The sequence below is a fragment of the Diceros bicornis genome, chromosome 1 (assembly GCF_020826845.1).
Source record: "Diceros bicornis minor isolate mBicDic1 chromosome 1, mDicBic1.mat.cur, whole genome shotgun sequence".
Taxonomy (NCBI): Eukaryota; Metazoa; Chordata; class Mammalia; order Perissodactyla; family Rhinocerotidae; genus Diceros; species Diceros bicornis.
The window spans coordinates 38,067,125-38,093,797 of NC_080740.1; the positions used below are offsets into that span (position 1 = coordinate 38,067,125).

Sequence of the window (26,673 nt, forward strand, 5' to 3'; positions counted from 1 at the left end):
GGAGTTTGGTTACCACAGGGATATGGATCAGATAAGAAAATACACAAATGATAATAGGATCCAGGATTCTCACTTTTGGAGAAGAGAGTTGCAGACATTCAAAGGGAAAAAACTAGAATAAACTCTTTGTGGTTGGATTGGAATTGGAGGTATTGATGTGAAACGTTCTCACAGATCTCAACATGTAGATAGATTTATACATACAGATGTAAATGTGTGTTTGTAGAGCTATCTTGCTCTTTCTTTCTCTCTATATATAGCTATAGCTATAGCTATATAGACATAGATATAGACATATAGATATGGATACGAATACAGATATAGATACAGATAGAGACACAGATATAGATGTAGACATAGATCCTGGCTTTTCAACTGAGAGCGCCTGGGAGCAGCAACATGGTAATAACCTTGAGCACAGCTAGTGCCCAGGTCGTAGCTTCTACATGCCATGCTCTGCTAAAAGAACCAGGGCTCCTTGGAGAAATAGCTGACTTCAGGGCTGGGGCAGGAAAGGGACCATTTGAGATGGAACATCTTTTTGTACCAAAAAACAAGGAAATGTTCGAAGAATGATGGGGACATATCAAAAGGCACAAAAGCCAGCTCGAAGGGGCCCCCACTAGTCAAATCCGGAAAAACTTAAGCCTCATAACAAATAAAGACAGTAATGGAATAAACCTGGGACTCATGAATCTATACTTATACGTCTAAATAATGAATAAATTGAAATCTTGATGAGGAAAAGAATACACACATAAGTTTAAAGTAACTTCTCTTAAAATACTGATAAATTGCAAAGGGAAGGTGAGTAATTTACAGTGGAAAAGCCTGGCAGACATCACCTTACTCAATCAATGTGAATATTGTCACAGTGGGATAAATAAAAAATTTTGTTCCACTTAATAAGATGAAATGACAAAAATACAGTATCACTTTTGTTATATCCCTGAAAAATCTGCATAACATGAATCTAATCACTGGGAAACCTTAGACAAACTGAAATCGAGGCACATGCCACCAAGAATTCTTCAGAAGTGTCAAAGTCATGAAAGTCAGGGAAAGATGGAGGACCATTTAAGACTGAAGGAGATTAAAGATACATGACAACAAACTGTAACGTGTGATTTTGAACTGGATCCTTTTGCTATAAAGGACGTTATTGGGACAATTGGAAAAATTTGAATGAAGTCTGAGAATTAGTTACCAGAAATGTGTTAATGTTAATTTTCTGACGTTGATGGTCAGAAAATTAACCCTGAATATGCCTGGTTGTAGGAAATACACATCAAGGAGTGAATGGGGCATCAGGTGACCACTTACCCTTAATGATTCAGAAAGAAATTATTTCTACTGTAATTCCAACTTTTCTATAAATTTGTGATTAAATTTAAAAATAAATAAAAGAGTCATTTTTTATTAGAACTGCAAAGCATTTTTCTTTCAAACCATTTTTTCTTTCGAATGTGGCCATGGCCACAGCCACAGCCCTGAAGTTATCTATTAAACATTTCAATACGCACAAAGTGAAGACACAAGTTGTCCCAAACGACTTAATTTTTTGTTTCAGCCAATATTTTCCATCTTAAACCAGAGGGACTAAAAACTTAAAATAAAAAATTATTACTCAAAACGAACAAAGGTATATAGATGTAAAATAAATGTAAATCATTCAACTTTCAAGTAAAGTTTATTTGAAACATATGTAGGTTTGTAGCATTTATGCTTCTGAAAGTTATTAAAACTTAAAACTGAGCTAAATCTTTTGGAAAAACTTTATATGGATGAATGTAACCTTGAAGTCACTATGGTAACAACTTGACTTAATCTATGCCACAGTAATGCCTAAATAATATATTGCCATTACACACAACTAGTGATAAATGGTGTATAAGTCTAAAGTTGTGTAGTATACAACACCTGCTATGTAGCTATGTATTCTTTAGTATTACTATCTTGATTTAATTAAAAACTCTGCTAGGTGCATATACCAGCTCCTTTCATTATTTTCTTCATTGGAGAAAACCTAACTAGATGAATAAAAATTATTTTGACTTGGGTGCTATAACACGACTTCAGAATTCTAAATGGGATTTAGAGGTATCGAATGAAAAATACAGATAGGGACTTCTACTCTATTTAAAATATTAATATCCTTGGACAAGATTTTCAAAATAATAAATTACAGACTTTTTTATAGAAAATTTTCCTACCCAAGCTATATCCTTAAAAGTATGTCATTTTGTTTGCTAAAAATTTATTTTGTGAAAAAAGCTATTTGTGCATGTGTGTCTATCTAACCCTGTATGTGTACGTGTGAGTATAAATAGTACGTGTGTGAACACCTGCCTGTGCTAGGCTGAACTGTATGTTGATTCTTTTGATTCCCATGGAAAAGAAATAGCAGGCTATTACCTGAGACAAGTCAAAGCCCTCCTCTCTCTGTACTTTCTCTCAGAAACAAGGGCAAGCTGCTGAAAGAGGGTTATTTTAATGACTTGGCGAATCCTGGACCCTGGGGTTCATAGATACATATCCGAGGAGTAAAACGGTGCCGAGCGTGGGGTTGCAGGAGTTTCTTCTTTTCTGTCCCCAGGGTGATGATCACCCTATCATTCAGAATGGCTCCTCCATCTCAGCATATCTTACTTGGGATCAACAGAGTCTGTTAGTCCCATCAGTTCCTATGAACCTGAAGAACCCTTAGTGATGCCAGGGGTCTCATTTAGGAGATTGTCCTAAGATTGCCCCGTAACAGAGATTGCTTCCTTTCAGCAAGTGTTTCTTAGACTTATCAACAGTGAGCAGAAGGCCTTCCTAACCACTAGCAGCAGATGGTGGCTTCAGTATTTACGAGCTGTGAGAGGTAAGCAGGATGAGAGTACTATTTCTCCATAAGGTTGATGTTCTCCCTCATCTTTTCCCCACCAACACATACCCCAAATTTTAGAGGAAATATACTCATGTTATAATTAAGTTCAGAGAGAACTTATGACTGACCCAACTCAAAGTAGCACAATATAGTAGAGAAAGATGTGGTGAGCAGGAAAACACTACCGCCTGTGGAGTGCCCTCTGCGTATGACAGACTGAACTATGTGCTATCTACACTTGGTCTCATCCTCAAAAGAACTCTATGAGGCCGTGTGTCCTTAGGATCCGGTCAGAAAAACGGAAACCAGACCAGCTGCTTTTTTGTTTGTTTTACCAAAGAGGTTTTAACGTTAGGGATTTATTAAACAGGTTAGAGAAGTTAAAAAGCAAAAGAAGACCCCCAAGTTGTAGCACAGGAAGTAGCTCTCCTCTTGAGGGCTGGGGTTACTAGAAAGTAGAGCTTGGACCAGGGAGTACACACTTTTCTGTTTTATTTGGATGCCCTCATTCCAAATCTCCGGGCCTCACTCCTTCCCAGTCAACGCCCGAACCGTACAGTAGAGACTTGGGAAGTCTGTGAATTCAGCTCGCATTGTGATGATGCATCCTGCAGAGAAGCTACAAGAATTAAGAGGTTCTTTTAGATCTGCCTTTGAAGTTCTCTGGTCGTATGACCACAACTTGAGGTGGTCATTTTCTTCCAGTAAGCGCTCCAGCACACTCAGATATAGCCATGCCATCCCACATCCTTGCAGTCACAGTGGTTAAACACAGCAGCCACTGGGGCCTCGAAGGTACTTGCTTCAGTAGGTACTTCACTGCAATCACCAAGTGATGACCTGATTAATTGTGGTGGCACTAGGGGTCTGGGCAGTGTTCAAGGCCAAGGGCATGATCAAGGCTCATCTCAGAATCCCACCTTGAGTCTATTTCCTGGGAGTCTGCTGGCATCAGTCAGTCAGGGGCCTGGCAGGAAAACAGAAACTAGATCAGATTTTTTTGACTGAGAGAACGTATTATAAAGAATTGGTATATAAGAAACTGAAAAGGCAAAAGAGTGACACTGATATAACACCAAGACAGGAACTGCAAGAAACAGCCAGCTTTCCTGGGGTGGGGACAACAAAGGGAAGGGTGGGTTATTAGAACTTAGAAGCTGGTGCTGCTGCCTCAGAGGCTTAGCAGAAGGGCCAGGCAGAGCTGGGGTCCAGACCCTGAGGCGGGGGTCTGGCTTGACTCGTGCTGATGCCTCAGGAACTCAGAGGAGGGCGCCTTGGAGCTGGACCTAGACCTCTGAGAGGGGGTTCTGGCTAGGAGCCGGTAATTCTGAGGGGACACACTAGGCTAGGTCTGGAAGAGTGCCAGGGGTAGGGGGGAAGGTGGGCAACCCCAGAACTGGAATCCAACAGCCACTGTCAAGAGGAAGAATCATTGCTGAGGTGATGCTTGTAGAAACAGGAAGCAAACAGGAAGGAGGAAGCCCCTTCTCTCTCCTCCAGCCTCCCCACGTCCCTCAGCGCCTCCTGTTGGCAGAGCTAGCAAAGCCAAAATGTGCTTTGCAGAGTCCCAATCCTAACATCACACAGTAGAGAATAAAAAGATGGATTTGGAACTGAGAGACAATGGCTTACAAACCAACTCAGGTCAGTATAATTGTTCTGATTTTAACACATGAGGAAACAGAGGCTTTAAGGCCACAGTGCTAGCAGAGTCAGAAGCCAGAATTTCAGACCCACTCTACTGTCAAACCCCGTTTACTTTGGATTTGTCTTTTACTTGTAAACTTAGGACATTGTTAAGATAGTATTATATCCTGAGAAACCTCATCTGACAGCTTTTAATCCACACACGTCTACTGTGGACCAGAAGTATAGGGTCTCAAGTAGGCAGCTCTTGGAAATAACAGGCATTGCTTTCCTGTAAACTTGCCATTCAAAACAACAGAAAACTTTCTAAGAATGATTTTTAAAAGAGAGTTAAATTTGAACTTGTATTAAAAGGAAACTTTGGGCAAATGCATTTAAATATGTTGTTGCATCTACTTTGCAAACATCATTTAGACAGATTTTTATGGGACTGTAAAAGTTCTAAAATAGCTTAATGCTGTCAACTCACTCTTGGTTACGATTTATAATTGCATTTAAAAATTATAGCATATCCACGAAGTACAGCCTAAGGATACTTTATTGATATAAATAAACTTTATTGATACACATAGACCACAAGAATATGCTTATATTACTCATAGAAGCTAGCTTTAGCTGAAATGCTGAGTTCCTACAGTTTTCATAAACCATATACAACCATAAAAAGGATTTGAGTGAATCCTAAGTTAAAAATATTAGAAATTTAATTCAATATAAATTCTAAATGCAGATGTCACATTTGTGAAAAATATTAGTGTTGAATTTATTGATGCATTTCGAATGTCCTAAATTGACTTTTTCCTTTAATAACAATTAATGATATATATAGTTTTGCTTTTTAAATATTTTTCCATTTCATATCGGAAACTCTCCTCTTTTGAGCATCCCTTTTCTCAGTAGGAAACTGAAAGTATTGCACTGCATTACTGGTTTTTTCTAGGGCTTCTTGAAAGTTTATAGATTCCATAGATATTGATTAAGTAGCCAATTCTTGATTATGTTAGCCACCAGGGAGTTGGGGGTGGAGGGCTTTGGCAAAGAGAAGACCTAGCATGGCTCTTACCCCCAGCCCCCACTTCAAGCAGCATAGCTCCAGTGCTGTTGGTTTCATATACCATATGATTTCAAATATGAAATCATAAAATTTCATATTTAGAGAAAAAAATCTAAAAAAAGTGTTTGAAAATTGGTGGACTCTATGATCTCCAAAGCCCTTTCCAGGTACGACATCACGTTGGTATCTAGCTTGTCCATTCCTCAAGTATCTTCTACACAAATCTTCTTGCTTTGCAGCCTCTGTCAGTCCCACCCATCCCCTCTTCAGAGGCCCCTTACTTACCTCTGAAATGACTCACCTTTGACTATAGAAGAGGTCAAGAAATTATATTTAATGGATATGAAAATTCTGGAGCCAGTGTCCATTCTGACTGATCCTTGGTCACTAAGAAACATGCCCTCCACATGGTATTTTTGAAGCAGTAAGGGTTATTTTTTAATCTCTTGTAATTCTGGGTTGGGTTTTGGCGCCACCTGCTGGGCATACTTATTTTGCGCATATTAGGAGAACTACCTTTATTCTCAGAAGTATCTTTTAAAATATTTTTTAATACTTCAAAAAACGTAAAATATATATCTATCACAGGAAATGTGTAAGTGTAGGAAATAATAATGGATAAAACAAAAATCCAGAGATACCTACTATTAAGATCTATCAGTATTTCCTTCTATACACACAAGAATATGTTATCTTTTGGTTTGGGTTTGTGTTATTTTACACACAAATTTGAGATCCATGCTATGGTGATTCAGGTTATGGAAGTAGTAAAAGGAAAGGACACATTGAAGATTAAGATTCATGGGGAGGGACTGCTCTCAGCCCCTGTGTGTGTGAACCTTAAGGTTGGCTTTGCCTACTCTGCAAGGTGGGAATCTTACATTCCAATTTAACAGGGCAGGGTGGGATAGAGGTAGCTTTGAGAGAGTGGGTTAAACCCTGGAAAAAGTGCCTTATATTGCTCAGGTTCACAGGAAACATATCCCCAGGTTACTGTTTCCTGTGTTAAATGTGGCATTGCTCCTTTCTGTTAGCAGATATATATTGAGCACTAACAAGCTAGTGGCTGTGACTATAAAATGAAGTCTTACAGATGCTGCTTCGAAGTGAGAGAAGTCCTAGAAAGGAGACAACTATGTAAATAACTACAATACAAGCTTTGAAACATAGACGCAGGGGTGCTTTTCCTAACTGGGCAACAGGACTGTGAGGAAAGCATATGTGGGTGCTGAAGATGGGAACATCCCTGGCATTTAGTGCGAGGTCAATGGAAGGATGTGGGACAATGAGGCTGGGAAAGTAAACTCAGGTCATGTCACAGAAGGCCTGGAATATCATGCTGAGGATCACGAAGCACCACCAAGGTGATGGAGGAGGAAAGTGACACAATGTAACAGGATTTGAGGAGGATATAGCTGTGGTAGTGATGTAGCAAGATGTGACTGACTGAAGGCAGAGAAACAAGGCTAGGGCTGAAGCTGGCCTGGTGAATATGGGTTGAGGGTGAAACAGAGATGAAAATTAATTATTCAATGCACCTAGGAAACAGCACAATCTGAAAACCACAGTTGTGAGTAATTACTGCTAAATAAAGTAAAATTTGGACCCAATTGTAGAGAAATCTGAGAGCAAACATATGGTTCTGTGGATCTTTAACAATATGCAGAGCCTCCCAAAATTAAGTAGCACACCCTGAGGAGAACTGGAAGCACTTTCCTTGGAATTTCAGGCCTCAGACAGGCTTTCAGCACGTCCTGGGGCCTGAGACACATCATAGAGCAACAGAGAAAATGGAACAGAATGTGTAAATGCACAGACAAGCCACCTTTACTATTGGAGTGGTAGGGTAGGGAAACAGGGTGGGTGGCAATCAGCCCTACAGGTACTAGTCTTGATCAGTAAAATGACCAGGGCCGTTCCAGGCTTAATTGTAATCTAGGAGCACATGTGGAGACTTGGGTGGAGGCTTATGCCCAGAGCAGGGGACTTGTGGGAAAATTTCCTAGTCAACATACCTCTACTTGCTCTCCCAGTTCATTCCCTCAGTCCTTTTCCCACTATCCTTCAACAAATAGAAAGAATGGCCTCCATGCAAAGATCACAGATAGTCAGAAAGGATCAGAATGGGACTTCTGCAAAGGCACTGAAAAAAAAAAAAAACTGATAAAGAATGCTTAGCAGAACAAATGTACCATAAAGCAGAAGAAAATATGAACAAACTTCTTTATGGAATAAAAAAAAATTAGAAAATATTTGTTCTTAAAACAAGAGATCAAATCAGAGATAGGACTCAAAAGAGATATGATAAAAGGGGAAAAGAAGATAAAAAGTAAACTAAGCTGGCAGAGACAGCCCTAATGAGATTTACATCCACAAATGCTTATATTAGAAAAAAAAAGAAATGAAAAATAATGAGCTAAGCATACATCTTAAGACAATAGAAAAACAACATAAAAATATACCCAGAATAGAAAGGCATGAAATAGAAAAGAAAAATACAAGAAAGAAAGAAAGGGGAGGGGGGCAGGGAGGGAGGGAGGGAGAGAGAACTAGAGGGATGGAGGGAGGGAGGGAGAGAGGGAGGGAAAAAAAAAAGAAAGAAGAAATAAAGATAGGAAGGAAGGGAGGGAGGGAGGGAGGAAGGAAGGAAGGGAGAGAGAGGAAGGAAGGAAGGAAGGAAGGAAGGAAGGAAGGAAGGAAGGAAGGAAGGAAGGAAGGAAGGAAGGAAGGAAGGAAGGAAGGAAGTTTTCTCTGATGAGAAATTGAAAAGAGAAGGCACAAATAGTATCAGGAATGAAAAGGGAGACATAACTATAGATGCTACAGACACAAAAGAAAACATGATGATATTATGAACAAATTTATGTCAATAAGTTTGAAAACTTGGAAGAAATGGTTAAGGTACTAGAAAAACGTGATTTACCCAGACTGTCTCAAGAAGAAAAAAAAAATCCTCTAGATTCTCATTTGGAATCTGCTTTCTTACAATAAAGTGCATATATCTTTCTTCTTGATAAAATGATAATTCCACAATATCATTTTAATGCCTACATTGTACTATATAATTTTGTTTGATAATTAAGTTGTTAAATTTTTAGTCTCCCAACCTAGCAACTGTATAATCTAGCAATTAATACAAGATACTAAATTTGTGCAAAGAGTTTTATCTTTCCTTAGAAGAAATTCCCCAAAGAGGAATTGCTGGTTCAAAGATGCCTATTTTAAAGCATTTGTTACACACCAAATGTCTATAATTTTTTTAATACTGTGATGGGAAGCCATTCCTGGAAGAGAGAATAACAGGAACGGAACAAATTTAGGTACAGCAAATACAAAATGTGTCCTGAGAGTGGGAAGTAGTCTATGGAGTAATAAGTGTACTATGACGTTAGTAAATCAAATTAGTAGAGCAATATTAGTATAATAGTTATGCTAGTAGTAATAGCGAATAATAGTCAATATACTATAGTAATAGTAGCAAATAAAATAGCAATAATAGTAAAACAATTCATTCCTTCAAAAAAGAAACCTGTTCACCTGCACGCTGTATACACTTATACTGATCTCTGTTCAGGTTAGAAATTGTGTAAAATTATCTTCATGGTTTTCCAAAATGGAGCAACTGGAGTTCCTGAAATTGCATAACTCTGTGTACTGTCCTCCCCCTTGCCTGATTATTTCATCTGCCCACCAGCCACTCCATTGTTTTCATTGGGAATGACATTCATTAGAGTCTATATAAATACACAGATGCCATTACAGTGCACTGGGGTTCAGCCTTATCATAGCCTGGACAGCCCCTCCCACCTCCCACTGGACCCTTCCAAAATGTGTAGACTCTCCCCATGTAAAGCTCTTGCTCAGCGCAGCTCCATCTGCCTAGAACGCCCTTCCCACTCCCACTCTGCCTGGGCTTTCCCTGTTTATTTTTCAAGACTAACTCAATTGCCACCTCTTTTTGGAAGCCTTTCTTGACACTTCCCTTCCCAGGGAAAGCCACCCCTCTGTCCACTCTCTCCACTGGCCCTGGCAGTGTCCTGAGCACTTGGAATTTACATCTTCTATTTATTTAATTACATATCTCCTACTAGACTTGTGAGCTCTTTAAAGAGAGGAACTATGTCCTATTTGTCTTTTTATTTCTTCACGCAGTTCCTGGCCAATAAGAGGTATTTAATCAATGCTTGCTGAGTGAATGATTTGAAGAGTAGTGGTAATGGGTACCCTCAGCAGTTCCAGTGATGGAGCCACTGCTTCTGGCTCAGGTGAACAACTCCATTCACTTCTAGATCCCCAAGGTGATTCCCACTGGGAAGTCTGCCTTTCAAAAGTACAACTCATCACAGTTTCACAGTAACACAGTTAAAAAAATAACCCAGTGAACCTGCAGTAATAGTCCCCAAACAATAAGGATTATTCTTATTCGGATCTTTCCATTGGAGGATCAAGCCCAGTGAATGCTTGTTCAGTAGCTGCTGAGAAGGATGCTAATATATTAAGGAAGATAAACTAGAGTTTTCTTACTGTAGCCCCTCCCTAGATGCTCATGACTCCCAAAGCCAGTGACTTTTTGTTTTGTAAGCCACACCCTACATCACATTGAATCTATTAAAATTATCTGGCTGCAAGTAACACATTTTCTTATATCTTCTTCTTTCTTATATGAAGGGTAGTACTTTTTCTTACTTGAAGGGTAAATACTTTTTTGTACTCTGTTATTTTAATTTAATAATATATTCTAGAAATCACTATCGCTCCATAGAGATCTTCATTCTTTTTTCACAGCTGCATAGTACTCTGTGTTTATGGTACATGTGGCTGTATGACAGTTTATTCAACCACTCCCCTGTATGTGGGCATTCCAACATTTTGTAATTATAAACAATATCACAATAAATAAGCTTATGAGTTGTGTTGCTTTTAAGGTACAGTGTATACTACAAGTTAATATACAGATAGCTACAAACTAATAAAATAAGTTAATAAAACTCAGAAACATAAAGATTTTTACTCTCCAGGAATTAATAGGTAAACTGAGGAGTGTTTTAGTATATGAATCTTTCATTTGAAAAAGCAACCGATTTTAATGTACATCAACTTATTCTCTAGGAAACCTGAGAACATCTGAAGAGAAAGAAATAAATTTTCTAAGTAAAAGTGCTATAAAATCTGGACTAGTAAATTTAGTGAGGTATTAATAACTTTGGAAAATACTCTTCCATCTTTTAAGTTATCTTTTTAAAAAATGATGTAAAGTTCTTGTGAAGATTTGCAAGTTAAACCATTAGTTTGAAAAGCTATTAGACTTTGCTTGAGAAACTTGGAAATAATACAGGATAATTATTTTGTATGATTTATCTCCTGTTTTAAATTGAAGAAATGAGGGGAAGTAGCATCTTTCAACTCTGTAGTGCCCTGTTATTTCTTAACACTTTAATTTTTCAAAAAGTTTATGGTTGGGACTTTTCTTAGTTGAGCACAATCCTTATCCTTTAGAAGACTTCCTTCAGTCTAGGTTTAAGGGGATTACTGCCCTTGCCCTTGGCCCCTGATACGCGTTTGTTCTTTCTGTCGCATCTTGTGTGGTAAGATCAGTGAAGAGCACCTTCTCCTGTTGATTGTATAAGAACAAAGGCAAACATTGGCCAAAGAGTGTATTTATGTGAGGTGTGATTGACCGTGGAAAAGTCTGGTAGGATTTTTACCTTTGAGGTTTGTCGCTCTTTAATTGGCAAGATGCAACTGATAACCCTTAAATGGCAAGATGGTAAATTTTTAATACGCAAAATTTACTGTGTAATCTCAAAAATATAACAGTTGCCTAGTGGATATAAAGTTCAGGTCAATATACTTACTTCTGGCACCACCTGAAGGGTTTGCATCATTGCCAGATGGGTTGCAAGCTCTTACAACTGAAGAGTTTGTTTCCTTTCCTTGTTCTTTGCAGCAAAAGTAATTAAGATTGAAATGGTGGTTTTTACCCCATAATTCGCAAATGAAAGGGGTGGGTATTAATCTGCAGTGAAGTGATTTTAATGACTCACAGCACAATATCTGAGCCCTAGTGGCAGAGGACAATGGTTTGAGGGTTATAATTTAGTGATTAGTAAATGTCTTAGACACAGCTTATAAACCTGGTTTGGTTTTCTCTTGGGACAACACAGTTTTTTCTTAAACGGTTTTGAGTTATATTAAATATATATTAATGTATATATATATATATATTGTGTGTGTGTGCTATTTACACTAAAGTATAAAAGTAGCCAGGGGCAATTTGGTGTTAATACTAATTGAACATTTGAAGTCCAGCTATGAGACTGAGCAGTAGAGTCAAAACTTGAACTCTAGATTCATTGCTTGTTGCAAATAGAAGATGGGTGAGCAGATGAATTATCATTCCCTGATTTCGTATGATTTTAGAATGGAAACGTGGTGGAAGAGAGAGTTAATGATTACATCCATCCTCCCACCCCTCTGGTTTTCCACCTCTCCTCCTCCCAGCCATTATTATAAAAGGGTAAATTATAAGAACACCTTAGAGGCCTTATGACGTTTTCCCTAGAGAGTTCTATGGTTTCTCAGCAAAACAAAGGAAACAAGGCAGTACAGTTTCTCTTTTTCCCCAGTATTCTTTTCTTCTTTCATCCAACTTAAAGGTATGTGTACTTTCTCTTTACCACCTACTGCTTCAGCTTGACAAGGCAACTCGCATTAAGCAGCAGCAGTAACAGACAGTGGAAGGTCATCATTGGAAAGGTGCTCCTTCTCTGGTGATCTTTCACACTTGATTCCCTTTGAGGCTGGTACAGGGAGAAGAGGCAAAAGCAAGCCACTTGATGCTAACTCTGAATATGTATTGCCATATTAATGTGTTGTAGTTAAGAGTGGAAGAAAATTGGGACTCTTTTGCTGCAGTGTGGCCTGAAATAAAAATGAAAGCTCAGAAATGAGCATAAAAGGGCTTTAGGGATCTGGAAAAAAGAACCTCCACACTTAAAATTTGGGATGAGTGGTTTTGAAGTATATTTATCAGCATAATGTTGAATGTATTTACCAGCAAAACGCTGACAATGGCCCAGTATTTTCGTCTCAAAGAAGAGTTTTTTTTCTTCTCTTCTTTCCATTGATGGGGCAGAGTAAACAGGTTTCTCCTTTTTTATAGTCCTTAAAATTGCAAGGAAGAATTAAAGTGTATTATTCAAGAGATCCGGATTATAAATACCGTGCAAGTAGAGAGGCCCTCGTGGCTGTTGATCTGTAACTAACCCAGATGGGCCCTTCAAGGGGTTTGGTTTCAGAGTGAGGCCAGATTGTAGCCTTCCCAGCATTAGCAATAACTACTACGTGGTGGCATTGTGTTCCACAGCTTATCAAATTCTCTGCTGAGTGCACTTTCAAATTACTTTACATATGTGATATTTATTTTCACGTTATTTTATATTGAGCCACAGAAGGATGTGTGTGTGTGTGGTGTGTGTTGGAAAATACAGCAATAAATGTATCCCAAGGATATATGTTTATATATTGTAAATAAACTTGTTTCTAAAGCATTAACATTGTTTATTTAAAACACTCTCGAAGGCTTAGATCAAAATGACTTTGAATTCTTATGGACAAATGGCAATGGAGATTTTGTTAGAGGTTGTTGAACAGCTTTGTGGCTTTAAAAACAGCTGCATCAGCTGGGAGGGAGCAGTAAGGGAATGACTTAATTGATCACCCACCCAGCAGTTGTTTCTCTTTACCAAATGTGTCCCTGCTGGGATCTGACTCACCTGCCAATGTTTCAGTGACTTGTCATTTTTAGCAAGTCTAGGAACTAAGGCTGGAGACAGAAGGAGATTAAAAGAGCTTGACTCTCTCCTGCGATTGCTTTTAATGGAAATATTTTGATTAAATCACTGCTACATTATCTGTTTGAATGTTCTCTGTGGATGTTTACGTGTGTATCTTTCACTTCTAAACATTTTCTGAGAAGTGTCTTACAGATGGTGTCTCTGAATAAACTGCTTTATCTGCTATTGAATAAAAGTAGAGACCAACCTTTGAGCTGGAGTTTAAACTGAACACGTTTCTTGCTTTGATAATTTGCTAGTGTCCTTAGGGATAAAAGTAGAAAAAAAATTGCATATTATACTTTATGCAAGACACAATCAGCTTACATAAATTCAACTATATAGTACTTTAGGGCATCCTAAAGATAAGTACAAGTGGTTAAAGTGTGAGTCATTTCGCCTGCATGCCCTGCGATGACCTGTGCCTCAGAGTGAGTGGGAAGTCGGAGATCTGAATCTGGTGCTGTTTCTAGAGTGACCTAGTTCCTGAGGCCTCCATAGCCAGGGTGTGTGACTCTGAGCTTTAAAGGGAAACATAATTTAAGGCTGATGGTTCCTATGTGTTGGCCAACTACTTCATCTTACGCTCAACCTAAGAAACCAGAATCTATTTCAGTGCTGGAGAAATGCCTGGCTGTATAGGGCTATTCCCATGCAGCATTTTCTGAAGGGATTTTTTTTGTGTGTGTGAGGAAGATCAGCCCTGAGCTAACATCCGTGCTAATCATCCTCTTTTTGCTGAGGAAGACCAACTCTGAGCTAACATCTATTGCCAGTCCTCCCCCTTTTTCTCCCCAAGGCCCCAGTAGATAGTTGTATGTCATAGTTGCACATCCTTCTAGTTGCTGTATGTGGGACGTGGCCTCAGCATGGCTGGAGAAGCGGTGCGTCGGTGCACGCCTGGGATCCGAACCCCGCCGCCAGTAGCGGAGCGCCCGCACTTAACCGCTAAGCCACGGGGCCGGCCCTGAAGGGATTTTTAAGGGTAATTTTGCCTATACATGACTTTTTTCTTTTATGCTGACTTCCGAATCCAATCCTGAGGTCAGATGTGGCTCACGTGCCTGAGACGGGAGCCTTTTCCAGCATACCCTTTGAGATGTGTGCTCTGACAGATGAGCTGGAGGAGGCAAACTCAAGATTATCTGAAGTGCATCCCCACCTCTTCCTTCTTCAGGCCTCTTCTTGAAAAGGCTCTGTGTGGCTGGCATCAATTACATCCAGTCCCTCAACAATATCCTGTATAGAGATAGTGGTCATCATTAAAGCAAACCTTGAAGCAGTGTAACATCCTGAAAAGGGCTTAGTTGTTGGGGTCAGACAAATCTGGGCTTCAAACTCATGCAGCATACTAGTAACTGTGAGGCCTAAATGACCTTTCTGGGCCTCAGTTTTCTCTTCTGTAAAACAGAGATAACAATATCTAGTTAAGAGTGTTGTGGAATTAAGGAAGTAATATATGTAGAATCTTTAGCAAAGTGTTTGGCACATAGTATTAGTGTTTAATAATTGGCATCTATTAGGATAATATTCATGAGCTATTTATTGAGCACTAACTAGGTACTAACTCTAGGCTTGCTGGGGGTAAAGGCACCTGTAAGACTGCTTCAAGAGCTAAAGACCTAGTAGAAATAGGAGGTTGCCTGTGACAATTGAACTAACTACAGAAGGAAGATGAGTGTTATAGCCAACGTGTACTCCAGGGCTACTCGAGGTTCCCGTTCGAGGTGAATCAAGGAGCTTGTGCCAGAATGTAAATCAGAGACCGCCTCCTCCAGCAAGACAGCCTTGCTGTGAAGAACAATGTCAGCTGAACCACCCAGTGTACTTAATGAAGCCCAAGTCTGGTCCTAAACAGTTGCCCCATCCTTGGGCCACGCTTTGAGAATCCCTGCTCTTGGAGTCTGTGTTACATCTGCCACTTGGCGGATCCTCTTCTCTTTGGGCTAGATGATATTTTGGATCTTTCCTAGACAATCTGACCTAATGTTAGGACAAAATAGAGAGTTTTTTAAATTTATGTCAGACAGTTTGTGTTCCATTAAATGTAGTAAACCAGGATATAACATCATTGCTTCCAGCCGTGTGTTTGAAGATGAGCATCCTCTATAGCTAGAAGCTGTTGTTTCTCATCACCATGATCAGTGGCAGTGGTGGCAGTGGGTTCTCCTGCCTCTTTGCAAGGGTCCTTAATCCTACTTTTTGTGTCATGGAACCCTTTGGCCAACTGTTATATCTATAGACCATTTCTCAGAGTGATGTTTTTAATTATATAAAATAAATCTGTAAGGTTACAAAGGAAACCAATTATTTTGAAATATACTTATCAAAATGTTAAAAACAGTTCATGGTAGTAATATATATATTTCATTATTCACATAACAAATAACAAGATCTAGCAGCAGGTCTAAGAACTACCGTCATTTTGAAGAAGTGATGAGTGTAAATAACATTTTGACTTATCTACAAGTGTAATGGGTCATGAAAACATCTGTGTTTTCATAGGCAACGAAGTCACAAGTACTGCTAACACTATGTGGTTTGTTGGTTGCATTATAATAGAAGGAAATGCCAAAATTTCAGTTAGAGTTTAGTGAAAATACATATGTATTCTTTACTCACAAAGTTCAAGGGCTCCTATATTTGTTCTCTGGTTAAGAACCCCTGCCTTAGGAATACCAAGCAGGGAAAAGGGGAGTTCTGAACCTTTTTATTACTTTTCCTGCGGCAGATATGTTGAGCTCATAGTAAAATCCAATTACAATTTTAGTCCCTGGTGAAATTCTATTATAATTTCCTTTTGCTTTATTTGAAATACAAAGGAGCAACGTTTTCCCCTAATCTATTTGTGGAGACCTACATTTCATAAGGACTTAAAGGCATCTCAGGCAGAGGATTTGCATAAAATATTCATTTCTCCCAATGCAGTTAAATGGATGCCTTTTCAGGAAAAGTTCTTGCTTGCAAAGAAGATCATAAGGTCATATCTATTCCCATGAGGAGGGAAATTTGTTACACAAAAAAGCTAGAGGGCCCCTTTGGGGGGAATTTTCTTGAGGAAACTCCAAACCGAGCCCAAGAAAGAAAGGGAACTTCAAGGAGTAGAGTGATCAGAGGAGGCTTCTCAGAGCCGAGAAACAGACCAGAGTTCAAAGGGGACGCCTGGGAGGTGTGTTAATGGGAGTGGTGAGATCAGGCAGCTTTGGCCCAAGTGAAGGTGTGCAGGGAGGTGAGTTTGGACAGGAAAGTTGGAGATGGTTGTGATGGACCTTCACTGATATGACAGGGATGTGGGATGTTATTGGCAGAGGGGAGTCATTGAAGTCTTTTAATAGGAATGAGATAAAGAAATTTTTGATTTGGGAATATCAACATGGCCACAATGTTTTGGATGAATTGGGGGTGAGAAGAAAATATGGACAACAGTTTAGGATCAGATGGCAAGACTGGATGGAGAAAATTATACCTACTTTTCCTATCCCTATGTCTCCCATAATTGTCTAAGGATAGGATTCACCTGGAGAGCTTATTAATTATACAGGTTACCAAGATTCTCCTCTACATTTTATAACCCCAGTAGGCCTGGGATTTGGGAGGGAATTTATTATTTTTAAAACAGCTCCATGTGATTTTATCTTCAGACAAGTTGGAAAACACTCCACAGGACTGTGTGGCAGATCAGTTGTGAAATGGCATGTGAGGGAGGGTGTCAAAGCAAAAATTGCACTGGACACAGTGAAACAGGCAAAGAAGACTTTATTTGAGGCTATCGTAACAGGGGAGAGAAACCAGAACTCAGTCTGAACTCAACTCCGCGGGAAGAAAAGGCAGGAAGAAAATCCTAGAGACTTGAGGGGGGAGATTGATCCACGGGATGTGTTGAGCCCATTGAGTTCTTCCCAAGTCTGCAACTGTTTTTCTCTGTGATTAGGCCACCTGTGTTTGCTAATTGGCGCCCACCAATTAGCATGTTAGGCTTCTACCTTCCCAGAGAGACTGGAAAACAGGGGCACTATCTTTCTGGCTGATTACGTTTCAAAGAGATGGCTCCTAATCCTTGAGAAAGACATTCCTGGTTGTAAAACTGGCAAGAGGCTGGGAGAAGATTTACGTCTCAGTGGGGCAGAGAAAGAATTTACAATTACAAGTTTTCTGAAGTAAATGCTCTTAGAAAAGGGGGTTCAGGGGCCTATCATCAGGAAGAAGCCTGTGTAAAGTTTAGTCAAGCTGACAGGAATGTTCAGGCCATCTTGGTCAAGGGTAAGTTACTATTACTGCTACCACTACTATCTTGAGGGTGGATTCTACCTGATAGAGAATGGAAAGAAAGAATGAATGTTAGGAATATTAGGAAAGAAAAATCAACATGACTTCTAACCTAATGTTGGGAATTGGAGAGGGGGATATGGAGGAGGAGCAGTCAATGTCTAGTGACCCTAGACATGGGAGAATTGAAGGTTCATTGATAGAAATGGAATTTCCAGTTGGCAGGCAGAGTGGTGGTGCCGGAGGACCCAGGCCAACTTGGTAAAGCATAACTCTTAGGATCCTTGGATAGAAACAGCGCCCTACAGTCAGCTCTAGTAGTTGAAGAGTGAGGGGGAAAGCAGCAGGGCTGTGGAAGCCTCTGCTGGAGCGTGGTCCTTTCTGACAGAAACTGCAGAGCAGCCTGGACTGTGCATTGGTGGTTAGCACCCAGTGTCAGCCTCACCTAAGTCACACACACACACATAATGACACCTTGTATACATACTAAAGTATTTCAAAGTAAATTACAGGCATTTTAGCAGCTGAGTTTTATGGAAGACTGATGACTTCCATTTGTCACCAAGTTGTATTCGAAATTTTTCAGAAAACTCGAGTGAGGAGGTCAGGGCTTTTAGAGACAGCCTGGGGAATGATCTCTGCAGAGCTGACAGTGGAAACCATGGGAGTGGATAAGATTTCCACAAAGGTACTGGGGATGTGTGACATTAACATGTCTTACTTTTTTTCAAGGGAGTAAGTGTAAAGGGAGAAACGGAGGTCTAAGAATTCACAGTCCTCTAAGCAGGAGCGAGTGGTCCCTGCTTCAGCGAGGGCTATGATGCTAAGAGCTGTAAAAGGTACAATTGATTTGCTCATGGAACACCCAGTAGAGAAGAGCATCTATAAAGTAGACTGGGGGAGTCAAATGCAGGTTGTAAGAGTGAGTGGTGAAAAAGGAGCCAGGAGTCAGGAAGTCTGGCTTTGAATGAAAGTAAGATGTAGGGAGAGAGAGCAGGAAAGTCACAGGATTAAGTTTCCTGGGGATGTATGTGTTTTACTGTTTTCCAATTGCTTTTTTTAGTGATCAGATATGAGTGAACAGTCAGAAAAACACAATTCCACTCAAGAGGGACACACAGGTCGAAGTTCTCCTGAGAAAAACTGTCAAATCGGACAGAAGCAACTGGTATGGTATATGGATATTATGATTCCATGGTGTTTGGGGAGTTCCCACATTGGGGATCTCTGAGATGCCCTGGACTTGGGTGGGAAGGTGGGCTCAGTCAGGACTCTGAGGAAGGATCTCTGCTTCCCCTATCTCCCTCTCTTGTTAACTCTGCTCACCACTAGGCTGGTCTCCCCTCACTTATCTCCTCTGTGCCTCTCAGTCCCCTCGTTTTTAGCCCAGTGTACTGTGCAATAAAATCCTGCCCTTGGAGCAGAATATTTGTAGAGAATATGGTCGTGTTTCTATTTAACAAACCCTTGGTTTTTTCCCTATGATGTGCTAGTCATGGTTCTAAAAGTTTGTATACAGTCCTGCACCGCATAATGACGTTTCAGTCAACGATGGACTGCATATACGATGGTGGTCCCGTAAGATTAGTGCCACATAGCCTAGGTGTGTAGTAGGCTATACCATCTAGATTTGTGTAAGTACACTCTACGATATTCGCACAGTGATGAAATCCCCTAATGACGAATTTCTCAGAATGTATCCCTATTGTTAAGCGACGCGTGACTGTATATTAATTTACCTAATCCTTATCACAAGATACTATTGTTAACCCCATTTCACAAAAGGAGAAACTGAGGTTTAGAGAAGTAGGAGCTTGCTCAAGGCACACCATTAACAAATGGCAGAGCCAAGATTTGAACACAGTAGGCTTACTATGGTGTCCATGTCCTTAAAATCTTGCTATGCTACTGAGAATAGTAATAGATGGTACTAAGTTGTACTTATTTTACAGCTATACCTAAACATGGAATTGTTTCATAAGGTTAAGTTTGTAAAACAAACCCATACACATACACCAAAATGAAATTTTAAAGAAACATATTTATGTTATTTTAGACCAACTACTATTAAACTAAATAGACTATAGAAAACCTGAGATTCTGTTATTAATTTTTTGCATTGAAATTCATACATTGAAAGTTCCCCTTGTTTCCAGGTGTAGTATTTCATGTATATGTTAGCCTGTATGTTTTGGGGACACACAGATTATTTTCTTCTAAAATCCTTCAAAAGAGCATTCTCTTCCCTCGTGACGTACGTGCCTCATGTTCAAAATAAGTCTTCAGGATTGATTGAAGCACCTTTGTTACTTGTCTTCCTGATTAGGCCCCATTTAATTTCAAATTATAAACATCCCCAAACAGGGACTTTTGAGAATTTCCACTAACACTCTAGAAAGTCATTCTAGCAAGATTTTCTTCTTCAAATCTGGCTTTGACTGAGAGTGGATCCTTCAGGTAGCTGTGTTCTGCATCAGAGCCCTGATGGAGTCCACACTTTCAGGTAATGAGTAGTTCTGAAATCTGTCCCAGAGCGCTGAAGGGGAGGGCTGTGTATACTTTGGGTTCTAACTGTGGTTTGAGACACTTTACCTGGGCTTCTTCAGCTGACAACTGTGGAATGGCCTTTATTCCCTGTCCTTCTCTGCCACAAAATGCTAATTATGACTTCCATCCCCAACAGATTTTAGACGCCAACTGGTGTTTTGCAGGTATAAAAGGAATTCTGTTCCTGATTGGTTGTTTTTCACATTTGAATGAGGAAGATTGTCCCTGAGCAAACAGCTATGCCAGTCTTCCTCTATTTTGTATGTAGGACACTGCCACAGCATGGCTTGATGAGCGGCGTGTAGGTTCATACTGGGGATCTGAACCCTGGGCCTCTGAAACAGAGTGCAGGAACCCAACCACTACACCACTGGGTCGGCCCTCACATTTTTATTATATGAGTTTTATACTATGTATTTCTTTATTCAGAAAGAATGACATAATTTGGGGAAATTTACAGCATCTTTTGAAGCTTAATCAGATTAAACTGTTTAGTTCTCTAGATAAAATATTTATACTTACATGCCATTTATGGTAAAAGTTATAGAAAGTTCATTTTGATACAATGTAAAATCTAGTTCTTACACTAATACATTTTGTTTTATAGCAACAGATAGAACGGCAGTTAAAATGCTTGGCATTTCAAAACCCTGGACCACAAGTAGCAGACTTTAATCCTGAAACAAGGCAGCAGAAAAAGAAAGCACGGATGTCAAAGATGAATGAGTATTTTTCTGTAAAACACAAGTAAGATCATGATTTATTATATTTGATCTGTGGGATTATAAAATGCATGAGTTCTCCTTGACAAAGTAATTAAAGTTTGCCTCTTTCTATGATTTTAAAATATATTTTCTAAAGGATAATATCACCTCATAATAGAGTTTAAATCCCCTTGTCTGCTGACACCTGAATTTCCTGGAGGGCGTGGGAATTCTCATTCCACAGATGAAATGCTTCAAATGTACATCCTCACTGGAAGGCATTCTCGCTAAAGTGTGATAATCAGGGGAGTATTATATATATATAATATATTATATAATATACATTATATTAATATATAATATAATATGTAATATAAATTAATAGATATTATATATAAATATTATATCTAATATAAATTATATATAAATATAAATATATTATATAATTAATTATTATAATAATTAATAATTATATATAATTATTATATTATATATAATATAATTAAATATATAATTATTATATAATAATAATATATAATCTATATATAATGATCCTCAACCTTCTCTGCTTTATTAGGAGACGGAAGAGGATAGAACACCATTATTTAACTGAACAGGAAGTTAGCAAGTGTCTGGAAGTTAGCAACTTCAAGAAATGGACTATAATCCCAAAGTAGGAATCAATTAAAAAAAAGAGGCATCAGAAGCCGTTGGACTAGAGTAATAGCTTTAGTAGGAAAGATGATTAAAAGTAAAAAAGATGTATCATTCGGAGGAGAAATAATATAACCATGGGAATGGATTCAGGTATGAAATGGGCACAGAAGTTCGAGTACAATGATTGCTCATGCACCAGAAGTATAAACTAAGCAACCATAAAGGAAAAGGTTGATAAATTTGACTACATTAAATTAAGAATTTATGCTCATTAAAAGACACCCTAAAAGTAATGAGACAAATCACAAGGTGGGAGAAGTTATTTATAATTTAAAAAATCGGTATCCAAAATATATAGAGAATCCTACAAGTCAATAAGAAAAAGATAAACATCCTAAAAGAAAAACAAACCCAAGCATTTCTATGAAATGAACAGGCATTTCATAGAAGAAAAGGCTAATAGACATTCAGGATACTGAACCTCACTGGTACAGTACGGGGATGTGCCCCACTCCTCAGACAGGCCAAGAGTTTAGTCTGATGATATCAGTGTTAATGAAGCTACAGGACATGAATTGTGTGCAAAATGGTATAATCACTATTTAAAAACACCTTGGCATTACCTATGTATCTTATGACCTAACATCTTCGCTCCTGGGTATATATCCTGGAAAAACTCTTATACATGTACAACAGGAGACATGTTCAAGAATTTCATAGCATCACTGCAATAGCAAAGAAAATAAAGTAGTAATAATCCAAATGCCCATCCATAATGGAAAAGATAAGTAACTTGTATATTCATACAGTAAAACACATATAGAAGTGAAAATATTTGAATACAGTTTCACGTACCATCATGGATGAATCTCAAATCATGATGTAGAATAAAAGAGCAAATTACAGAAGGGAAAATGCAGCATACTCGGGGATAAACACACACGGCATAACTAAAAGTAAAACAAGGAGATGATTTTCATAATATTAAGGTGTGGTTCCTCTTGGAGGGCAGGGTAGAGGGATACATGGATAGGGCATGAACAGGACCTCAAAGGTGCAACACTCTTTTATTAAGCTGGTCATGGGCACTTGGACGTTTGATTTATTCTTCTTCATCTGTGCGTGTATGTTTTGTACACTTTCATGTGTATGACACTTCAAAATTTTAGAAAAGATAGCCTCAGATGGGGAGGAAACTATAAAATCTGTGTCTTGATGTCTGAGGGAAGGCAAGGGAGTATTTGGGTGAAGGCAAAGCAGAAGGACAGAATTTGATCTGTGCTCTCTGTTGGCTTCACCACCACCCACTCCCATCATTCCCATAATAGATTTTAAATCTCCTTGTCTGCTGACGAATTTCCTGGTGGGTGTGGGAACTCTCATTCCACAGATGAAATGCTTCAAATGTAAATCCTTGCTGGAAGGCATTCTCGCTAAAGTGTGATAATCAGGCAAGTATACATAACGATCTTCAACATTCTCTGCTTTATTAGGAGAGGGAAGAGGATGGAACAGCATTACTTAACTGAAGCTGTTATGCCTGCTTGAGGACTAAGGGTGCAGAAGTTCATAATTTCACCACTAACTTAGGGCCAGTCTTTTTTTTTTAGTTCAACTGGTAATAACAGATACAAGCTGTACAGAGATACTTTTGTCATTCTAAGATTTTCAAGCAGCTCAATTTTGAAGGATTTATTTCAAAATGGTTTGGTTTTGAGAGAGTGGCGGAATTCTCGTGAAAGCCTTTTGCCTCCTGGACGTGTTGTAGAGGCTGACAGAGAAAGTGTGGGAACCCAGAGCTGGGTGTAGACTCTGGTGGTCTCTCTGGTACAGGGCTTCTGGTCTTCACTCAGAGCTTACCTAGCATCCTGATCCTACCATCTTGATCACCTGCTTTCTCCCTCCACACTGGGTACAACAACAGAATCAGTCAAGAACAGAAGCAATGGCACCTGGAGACTGTTAGCAAAGGAGGTTTTTTGTGTTTTGTTTGTTTTTTAATGATGATAATGTAGTAACTGACAGTTCTAATGCTTATCTTGAGTCATTAAAAAATGTAATTGTATTCACTATCGTGCTTTTTCTTAAGAAAGGAAATGAGTGTAACTTATTGAGGAAAATTCCATCAAGAAAAGTTATATTTTGCAGAAAAATTTGGGGCATCTGTAGGAGGAAGCTTTGAGTAGCTTTTCATTAGATATTCCTCATAATTGGCTTAGGTGGACTATTACACCCACCAGCATGCTGGAAAAATGCAGTGTTACTCTTGGTGATGAGCCTGGCTGCCTTGGAAATTGGTGGCATATTGACTGAATTTTCCAGGACATTGCTGTCATATAATATTCTGATGTGTTGCTGGGTAATCTTTAGGGTGCTGTTTCCTCAGAGTAAAGGGATCATATTTATGAAGTTTGCTGCATAATAATTTATTCTCAATGTTGAGGAAAATCGCACTACGTTAGTGTCATTCTTTTTCTTTGCAGAGTTATGAAGAAGTATGACAAAAGTGGCAGGCTAATCTGTAATGACGCTGACCTGTGTGACTGCCTGGAGAAGAACTGTCTTGGCTGCTTCTACCCCTGCCCCAAGTGTAACTCCAACAAGTGTGGCCCTGAGTGCCGTTGCAACCGGCGGTGGGTCTATGATGCCATTGTCACCGAGTCTGGAGAGGTGATCAGCACACTGCCATTTGATGTTCCTGACTAGAAGCTTGTACATGTGGACTGATTCGTTTCTTCTTCTTTATATTTAAGCCAACCTCTTTCTCTTGGGTAAGTTTTAGGGGTTAGGGAAAATGTTGGAATAGCATATTTAAGACTCACGTGCTCTGAAGCTGTAGAACAATGTACAATGGCAGTCCTTCTACAACCTTCTTACTGTGTCTTCTCAAATTCCTTCACTTATAACTGAGGAGGGTAACAGCAGATGGATCTCAGCATCCACACCCCCATCTCTGCTCTGCTCTCAAATTAAAAATCTCTTTTCTGGTACCTGAGAAAATGTAGTTTTAAGATTTTCAAAACTCTGTAGCTGAGAGCTTTCTTTACATAGAACATAGAATCATAAATTTACATCTAGTGACCCTCAGAATCTTATACATCACCAGTTCTAAATCAGAATTGCTATTTGGATTTAAAAAAACCAAAATGTTGGGACTTTGCACTGTGTATCCATAGTCTCATTTTTTATTGTTAATATTTTAATAACATTAAAATTAAATTTGGTAAAACTTGGCAGTATTTTTATTAAAAATTTGTATTTTACTTGTAAAATTGAGTAATTAGACCTTGAGTTTCCTAAAAGCCAGTGTTTTACTTTTTTTATTTCAGGATGAGTATTTCAGAATTTTTTTCAAAAGGAGGAAACAAGTTATTCTATAAAAGCATGTTGGCGTATGTTTGCTAATTGAGTGTATTGACATGCAGTTGACTAGATATGTGATGTGGTTTTTTCAATTCTGATGCATTGCAGGAGGTTTATAGAAACTTGAACTCAGCCTTCTTTGAATTTGTTTTTATAACAGAGTCCTGTTTACCCTAAGTCAGTGGTTCTTGTACTTGAGTGTACATCAGGATCATCTGGAAGACTTGTTCTAACATAGTTTTTGCTGTCCCACACCCCGAGTTTCTGATTCACTAGGTCTGGGGCAGGGCTCAAGAATTTGCTTTTCCCAGGTGATACTGATGCTGCTGGTGTGGGGACCACACTTTGAGTACCACTTCTATAAGTTACATTAGATATATAATATTATATGGAAGTGTTTAAATGGAGTAATTTATAAGTTTTTTAAAAATTAATAAGAGCATTTGATTTTAAAGTAAACTTGAAATGTTATAAATAGAGTTTTCAGGGTTTTTCTTCATAATCAGTTTCAAAAGCACTTATTTTTGCACAATCCACTTGTGCCAGGGAAGGTTCCTAATAACTCTGGGACTTAGTATTTACTGTTTTGGGACTAACATAACAAAAATCCTAAAAGTCATTCTGTGACTACAGTACTCCTGTATGTGTAGCAGGAGAACTTATTCTGTTCTTCACAGAATTTACTGGGTTTTCCAGAGGCAGCTCATTTTCACTGAGCATCTACTATGAGCCAACTATGTGCTGAGTGCTTCCAATTCATTATCTTTAACCCTTACAGCCCTGGGAGGAGGATATGAAATCAAATCACCCAAGTCAGATCATCTGAGATGCTTACCAGGAATGTTCAGCCATGAAACCAGTCAAAAGGAGTAGAGGTCTTTTTGGGTTTATATTTTGCTTTGTTTTGAGAATAATTGTTATTTTGTAAATGGCTGACCAAACTAATTGTTTTATTACTTATTTATTTTAGAGCCATACTTTTAAAGTTGAAAAGGCATCTTACATGTCTAACTAGTGAATTAGTCAACAAATATTTACCGAGAGGTTGCTCTGTTGATTTCTGCTCTGTTGATCTAGGAGATTGAGCTGTGAGCAAAACCCAGCTGGTTCCTGTCTTCATGGGGTTTATAGACTAAAACCAGTCTTTTAGTTGTGTTTTTATTTTTTATTTTTAAAACTGAGAAATTTAGACCCAATGAGATGAAATGATTTGGTTAAGGACATACAGAAGAGCTGGCAACCTTGGTGTTTTGAGCCCTAAGACTAGGTTAGTGTTCTTTCCATGACGCCAACTACTTCTCTAACTCGCCTGATCATAAAACTCATCCGGATGCTTTTAATAATACATACTCCTGAGCCCCATCCCAAACCTGAGGGATCAGAACCTCTAGGGAAGAGGCCTGGGAATCCATCCTTTCAAACAAGCACCTCAGGTAAGTCTCACGATCAGGTAAATTTGAGAAACAGTGCCTTATCACTAGTTGTCTGATTTTCATATTAAAAAATAACTTTAGGCAAATTAATATCAAAGTATCTTTCCTTTTTGTCTCCTCTTGTCATTGTCTTAAACATTAGGTGAGACAATCTGGTTTAAAATGATCTGGCTTAGGGGGCCAGCCCTGTGGCTTAGCGGTTAAGTGTGCATGCTCCGCTACTGGCAGCCCAGGTTCGGATCCCGGGCGCACACCGACGCCCCGCTTCTCCGGCCATGCTGAGGCTGCGTCCCAC

General features: G+C 39.0%; 1 protein-coding gene across 1 annotated transcript; it reads left to right on the forward strand.

The window, feature by feature from the left end:
- The first annotated feature begins 14,012 nt into the window (after positions 1-14,012).
- Positions 14,013-24,288, forward strand: ARL14EPL (ADP ribosylation factor like GTPase 14 effector protein like). The gene is made up of 4 exons (XM_058538984.1): positions 14,013-14,093; positions 18,738-18,842; positions 20,829-20,968; positions 24,066-24,288. The coding sequence occupies exons 2-4, from the start codon at positions 18,747-18,749 to the stop codon at positions 24,286-24,288; spliced, it is 459 nt and encodes a 152-aa protein (XP_058394967.1). The 5' UTR covers positions 14,013-14,093; positions 18,738-18,746.
- The last annotated feature ends 2,385 nt before the right edge of the window (positions 24,289-26,673 follow it).

Excerpts from the sequence above, each read along its gene's own strand:
- ARL14EPL (XM_058538984.1), top strand. The coding sequence starts at position 18,747 with ATGAGTGAACAGTCAGAAAAACACAATTCCACTCAAGAGGGACACACA. Across the intron at positions 18,843-20,828 it reads AAATCGGACAGAAGCAACTG|CAACAGATAGAACGGCAGTT; the intron begins GTATGGTATATG and ends TTTGTTTTATAG. Across the intron at positions 20,969-24,065 it reads TATTTTTCTGTAAAACACAA|AGTTATGAAGAAGTATGACA; the intron begins GTAAGATCATGA and ends TTTTCTTTGCAG.